The sequence below is a fragment of the Lactuca saligna genome, chromosome 8 (genome assembly GCF_052625555.1).
Source record: "Lactuca saligna cultivar CGN05327 chromosome 8, ASM5262555v1, whole genome shotgun sequence".
NCBI classification, from domain to species: domain Eukaryota; kingdom Viridiplantae; phylum Streptophyta; class Magnoliopsida; order Asterales; family Asteraceae; genus Lactuca; species Lactuca saligna.
Window position 1 is genome coordinate 5,965,252 of NC_136424.1, and position 7,437 is coordinate 5,972,688.

The window sequence follows — 7,437 nt, forward strand, 5'->3', positions numbered from 1 at the left end:
CAGGGCATGAGACAAAGCTTTATGTTTGCAGCGGGGGATTAGTCGGTGCGCGAAAGCTGGCCCGGAAACCCTGGTTAGGGAAGTTCCCTTTCCAAAAAAAAATCCGTGTTTCTTTAAAAAATAAATAATAATAACACTTAAATAACGAAGAATGGAAAATTAAAATGTTTCCCCTAATTATGAATCAACTATATATTAGCTTAAAAGGTTTTCGTGAGACAATATGCCAACAAGACTAGCAAGTAGCAACTCGTACATAGCCTTCCAGAATTTCAAAAAATGCATAACATAATAAATTAATAATTATAACATATAAACATATCCTAGAACTTTACGATTTTATTCATGGATATTCTTCCCAAGTCCAATGAACACCCTAGTTGCGAACGATCTCAACAAAATATATTTGTCATTTCTTGTCTATTTAATCACGATTAAACCCATCCAAACCCAAATTAAATAAGGAGAAGAAACTTTTTACTTTGGATCTTGAAGACATTAAGATTAATGGCTTCCAATAACCTATCAGTACTTGAAGCACTAGACACAGCTCGTACCCAATGGTACCATGCCAAAGCCATTGTCATCGCCGGAATGGGTTTCTTCACCGATGCCTACGATCTCTTTTGTATCTCCACCGTCTCCAAGCTCTTAGGCCGTCTTTACTACCCGGAGCATACCACCGACGGAAACCCCGGAAAACTCCCTACCCACATCAACAACGCCGTGATCGGAGTAGCCCTCGTCGGAACCCTATCTGGACAACTGGTGTTTGGTTGGCTTGGTGACAAGCTTGGTCGTAAGAAGGTTTATGGTATAACCTTGATTCTCATGGTGATATGTGCGATCTGCTCCGGTTTGTCTTTCGGTTTCAGCCCCAAAGCGGTGATTGGGACCTTATGTTTCTTCCGATTCTGGCTCGGATTTGGGATCGGTGGGGACTATCCTTTATCCGCCACCATCATGTCGGAGTATGCGAACAAAAGAACCCGTGGGTCATTTATTGCCGCCGTCTTTGCGATGCAAGGAGTAGGAATTATTTTCGCCGGTTTAGTTTCCATGATCGTTTCTCATATTTTCTTAAAAGCCAACCGGGCACCATCGTACGAAGACAACCCTGTGCTTTCCACGCAGAAGAACGCCGACTACGCATGGAGGATTGTCCTCATGATCGGAGCTCTCCCGGCGCTCTTGACATACTACTGGCGTATCCAGATGCCGGAAACCGGAAGGTACACAGCCGTGATTGAAGGAAACGCGAAGCAAGCAGCAGCTGATATGGGTCGGGTCTTGGATATTGAGATCCAAGCGGAGCAAGAGAAGTTGGCTATGTTTAAGGCAAACAACGACTACCCTTTGAATTCTAGAAAGTTCATTAATCGGCATGGACGTCACTTGATCGGAACAATGACGACATGGTTCTTGTTAGACATTGCATTCTACAGTCAAAACTTGACCCAAAAAGACATTTTTCCGGTGATGGGTTTAACCAAGAAAGCCAAACAAGTCAACGCTCTGGAAGAAATGTTCGAGACTTCACGTGCCATGTTCGTGATCGCCATGTTTGGGACGTTTCCGGGCTACTGGTTCACGGTGGCATTCATCGAGAAACTCGGTAGGTTTAACATTCAGCTTATGGGATTCTTCATGATGTCCATTTTCATGTTCATAATCGGAATCAAGTACGACGCCCTCGCTACTCATGAAAACAGATGGTTGTTCGCTGGTCTCTATGGGTTGACTTTCTTCTTTGCGAATTTCGGGCCTAACAGCACGACTTTCGTTTTACCGGCGGAACTGTTTCCGACCAGGGTGAGATCAACCTGTCATGCAATGAGTGCTGCCGCCGGGAAGGCCGGAGCAATGGTGGGTGCTTTTGGGATTCAGACATACACGTTGCAGGGAGATAGACATAAGATTAAGAAAGCGATGATCATATTGGCAGTGACGAATATGCTGGGGTTTTTCTTTACGTTTTTGGTGACGGAGACTAAAGGGCGGTCGTTGGAGGAGATCTCCGGCGAAGATGGAAGCAAAGACAAGGCGGAGGCACAGATGAGTAATAGAGGAGATCGAGAAGTCCAAGAAATTTGATGGGATATATAATCCAAACGTCCTAATTTTAATGTTGTTTAGTGTCGAATATCCCTACAAAGAAATATCTGTCTAAATAATTGGTTGGCGTTTTGGCATGTAAAATAAAAACTTAAGAAATAAATAAAACAGGCAAAGAAGCATATTTTTGCTTTTGGTTTACAATATTTCGTTGCGTACCCTTTTAGGTTTGATCATATTCTACGCAATTCTTGTTCATAAATATGACTAATAAGTAATAACAGTACTACAATTTGCCTACTTCTAAGAATATCAACATATTTCTTTTCCTATTAAACGGCAGCAAGCAGCAATGGGAATGGGAATCAGATACACACAGAAAAGAAGTAAGAAGCAAGAACGCTACATACTCTTTAGTTATTATCCGATTCTCATTTCATTGGTGCTTTGTTTATTACTTGTTGGTAAGTGGGAATAATAACTAAAGAAGCAAGAAGGTTACTGTGTCAACTGTGAAATCGCAATACCCACATGCTCTCGTGAAAGGTAAAGGTTACAAGTAACAAATCTGAAGACAAACATGAATAACAATACCCACATATTTTCATGGCCAATGCAGGACAATCTAACCAAAGAAGCAATAAGCAAATCCCCGACATTCTCAAACTCTAAACCCCCTAAATTCGAAATCGTTAACAAAAAACCAAATACAAATCCACTTACTTTGATTCTTTGAAATCACAATGTTTGTTGGTGGTGGTGGACTGGTGCTGAGCGTTGACGACGTGAATTTTTGGTGGTAATGAGCAATGGCGTTGGCGATGGCAATGGCCTTTGAAGTCTAAACCGAAGACAGCACAGAGAAAGAGAATCAGAGACGATGGTCTCTTGAGTCTTGACTTCGTAGGGTTAAAATGAAGAAGAGGAAGCTACATGGTTAATTGGTTATCTTTCAGACATCATGATCAACAGGTAGAGAAACGAGAAAAGAGAAAGATGTCGTTACCTTTCTCGGGTCAAAGACTCAGCTGCTGGACTGGAGCCTTAAAGGATAATTAGCTTTTACCCAATGGGCCATTGATTTTTCAATTTCGTCCGGTATATTTTTAATGGGCCCTTGATTTTTAAAATAAATCGGGGATTGGAATATACCTAAAACCCTGTACGCATATATATTTGACCTGATAAAAAATTGGGTTATCCAAATACTAAAAAAAAAAAATATATGATACCCCATTAATCCAATTCAATTTATCCAAATCTTAACGGGTCGGACAGGTAATTCGGGTTTCAATTATTTTCAAAAGGTTAGAGTCGTGGAACTTGTAGCTTAAAGGGTGTTTGAGATTGCTTATTAACTTATTGTGGTTTGGTTTGTATAGGGATGAGCATGAGTCGGTTTTGGCTAAAACCAAACCAAACCGTAAATAGTCGGTTTTCGGTTTTAAAATTCATATAGGTTCGGTTTTTGCAAGTTTTAGTTTTTAGGTTTTCCGGGTTGGGTTTATGGGTCTTCGGCTTTAAACCATGGGTTTATGAGTTCCTGTTTTTTTCTATTTTTAAGGTTCCAACCCAGTGAAAATATGTTGCGATAAATAATATTGTATTTACTATAAATATACTAAAATAAATACTACGAATTCTAGTGTTCAAAACATCAAAGTTTAACAATATTAACATTTTGTTGAAAATAAACATAAAGTACTAAATGGATACAATCTAAAATCTGTTTTATGGATGGTTATATACATCAAAACCGAACTAAACCGTTAGTTTTCGGTTTTCGTAAAATTCAAACCTAAACCGTCGGCTACTGCTTTGGTTTCGGTTTTTCGATTTTTGTTATGGCGGTTTTTTCGATTGTCGTTCGGTTTTTTCTCATTCCTAGGTTTGGATATGAATAATTAATAAGCACTTATTGATTCAAATAAAGAGTTTTTGATATGTTATTTACTCCTTACTTATTGACTTATTTAAAAAGTTTTTGATAATTTATTTCCTAATCACACATAAACACCATTTGTCAAACACTAAAAATTAACTTATCAACTTATCTTTCGGATAAGCTAAACAAAACATTTTTAGTAAAACTCCATTTTAACACCACGGATAAGCTAATAATCACTTATACTAAAAAAATAAAAAAATAAAAATAAAAAAGCTATATTAAATAAGTAAATCCTAAACACCGATAAGTCAAAGTAATTGTGGCGTATATTCTCACTTCAAACTCCATATCCGACAAAACAAGAAAAGTACCTTTGAATATTCTTATTTTGCACCAAATTAAATATGATCGTTTTTTTATTCCAAATATATTTTAAATGTTACTATTATTTTTACAAAGTTAATTCTAGAATAATATTAATATCTTTTTGTATATAATAATCATTAAAATTACGAATCATTGGACGTTGGTTTATGACGTTTTGCCAGCAAGTATTATAATTATTTAATTAATGGATAAATTTATGCCGAAAGTGATAGATTAAACCCAACTTAATTGGATTGATGAATTTTGTTACCAATAATCCAACTTATCCTTTGAAATTTACGAGACATTAGTCATGGATATTCTTAATAATTCGAATCAACCTATAGTTATAATCGTTCTCTATCAACTAACACATTATTGTTCCTTGTTCGTGTATATATAAAGCCGAAACCTCAAACAACTCGAAATAAGTCAAGACTTTGTTTGAATCTCCAAGACATAAAAAGAAAATGGCTTCCAATTACCTAGCAGTACTAGAAGCACTGGATACAGCTCGCACTCAATGGTACCATATCAAAGCCATCGTCATCGCCGGAATGGGTTTCTTCACCGATGCCTACGATCTCTTTTGTATCTCCACCGTCTCCAAGCTCTTGGGTCGTCTTTACTTCTCCGATGGTAACTCCACAGACCCCGGAAAACTCCCAACCAACATCAACAACACCGTCACCGGAGTAGCCCTTATCGGAACCCTAGCTGGACAACTGGTATTTGGGTGGCTTGGTGATAAGCTCGGCCGGAAAAGGGTATACGGCATCACCTTGATTCTGATGGTGATTTGTGCCCTCTGCTCCGGTTTATCTTTTGGCTACAGTCCGAAAGCTGTGATTGGTACCCTTTGTTTCTTCCGGTTCTGGCTTGGATTTGGGATTGGTGGGGATTACCCTCTCTCCGCCACCATCATGTCGGAGTATGCAAACAAGAACACCCGAGGGTCGTTTATCGCCGCCGTGTTTGCCATGCAAGGAGTAGGAATTATTTTCGCCGGTCTAGTTTCCATGATCGTGTCTCATCTTTTCTTAACAGCCAACCCTGCACCTCCATTCCATGAGGATCATGTGCTTTCCACACAGAGGAACGCCGATTTCGCATGGAGAATTGTCCTCATGCTCGGAGCTCTGCCGGCTCTTTTGACATACTACTGGCGTATGAAGATGCCGGAAACCGGGAGGTATACCGCCATTATCATGGGAAATGCGAAGCAAGCCGCATCAGATATGGGTCGGGTCTTGGATATTGAAATCCAAGAGGAGCAAGAGAAATTGGTTATGTTTAAGGCAAACAACGACTACCCTATCCGGTCAAGAAAGTTCTATAAGCGTCATGGACGTCACTTGATCGGAACAATGAGCACTTGGTTCTTGTTGGACATTGCATTTTACGGTCAAAACTTGACCCAAAAAGATATTTTTCCGGTGATGGGTTTGACAAAGAAGGCCAATGACGTCAACGCTCTTGAAGAAATGTTCTTGACTTCACGTGCTATGTTCATAATCGCCATGTTTGGTACTTTTCCGGGATACTGGTTCACGGTGGCGTTCATTGAGAAAATAGGCCGGTTCTACATCCAGCTGATGGGCTTCTTTTTGATGTCGGTTTTCATGTTCATAATGGCATTAAAATACGATTACCTCGCGACTAAAGAAAACAGATGGGTGTTCGCCGGTCTCTATGGGCTGACCTTCTTCTTTGCGAATTTTGGACCTAACAGCACAACCTTCGTTTTACCGGCGGAGTTGTTTCCGACCAGGGTGAGGTCAACCTGCCATGCAATGAGCGCTGCCGCCGGGAAGGCCGGCGCAATGGTGAGTGCGTTTGGGATCCAGACTTACACTTTGAAAGGGGAAAAGTCTAAAATCAAGAAAGCGATGATCATATTGGCAGTGACGAATATGTTGGGGGTTTTCTGTACTTTTTTGGTGACGGAGACGAAAGGGCGGTCGTTGGAGGAGATTTCAGGTGAAGATGGAAGCAAAGATAAGGCAGAAGAGAAGATGAGTAATAGAGGACGTCGTCAAGGCCAGGAGACTTGAGGATATATATACTTATATAGGATATAATTATAAATGCTGCTTGATTATTTGGCAACAATTATACATAACGATCTTAAGAAGAAAAATGGCATGTGAAATAAGGATAAATAAATAAAAGTATAAAACAAGCCAAAAGATAAAATATTTTCTTATTTTGGATCGGATTTGACACCAAATTATGATTTACGAATTCCAATTTCCATGTTCATTTTCCCTACTTTCCATACGATTTAAGAAATGAGTTAGGCTTTTTAGATTTTGAGCATCTCAAATAAGGATGCAAGTTTTACCCGCGGATTTAGGTACCCCTGAATATCCGACCCGAACGGGGTCCGTATTCCCCGTCTTGAAGATTAATGGGGCGGTGGTGGGGATTATTTTTCATACCCGAAACGGGTACGGGTCAGAGAGACAGGTATGACACTATCTGTCCAGTTTAATACCTGATTTTATATATATATATATATATATATATATATATATATATATATATATATATATATATATATATATATATATATATATAGGAGTAGGATCAAATGAGAACACTAAAAAGGTTGAGAACGCGAGAACAAAGTATATTCATTTGCGATTCCACATATTCATTTGTGGAGAAATGATAAATTTTTACGCATTTAATTTCAATTGAAAAGAAAAAACATATTCATGTTGTTTGTGCGTAAAAATTATCATTTCTCCACAAATGAATACATGGAATCACGAATGAATATACTTGTTCTCGCGTTCTCAACATTTTAGGTGTTCTTATTTGATCATTTCCCTATATATATATATATATATATATATATATATATATATATATATATATATATATATATATATATATATATATATATATATATATATATATATATATATATATATATATATATATATATATAGCATATTTTCCTATATATACCTTAATAAACATTTAGCATGTGTTCCTAAATTTTAAGAGGTATCATCCTTAAAACACAACAATTTTTTATGCATAAAACCTTATTTGGTCTTGAAAAAGTCAAGGAACATAATCAACTGTTTGATTTAGCTCTTTGACTTGGTCGCCATTTC

At 38.1% G+C, this 7,437-nt stretch overlaps 1 protein-coding gene and 1 pseudogene across 1 annotated transcript; both read left to right on the forward strand.

The window, feature by feature from the left end:
- Window positions 1-504: 504 nt before the first annotated feature.
- LOC145009361 (low affinity inorganic phosphate transporter 4 pseudogene) lies at window positions 505-2,094 on the forward strand (annotated as a pseudogene).
- A 2,673-nt stretch (window positions 2,095-4,767) lies between these two features.
- LOC145009342 (low affinity inorganic phosphate transporter 4-like) lies at window positions 4,768-6,413 on the forward strand. Its single transcript, XM_078968049.1, has one exon. It carries the CDS (start codon window positions 4,780-4,782, stop codon window positions 6,361-6,363), a length of 1,584 nt encoding a protein of 527 aa, XP_078824175.1. The 5' UTR covers window positions 4,768-4,779; the 3' UTR covers window positions 6,364-6,413.
- Window positions 6,414-7,437: the final 1,024 nt, after the last annotated feature.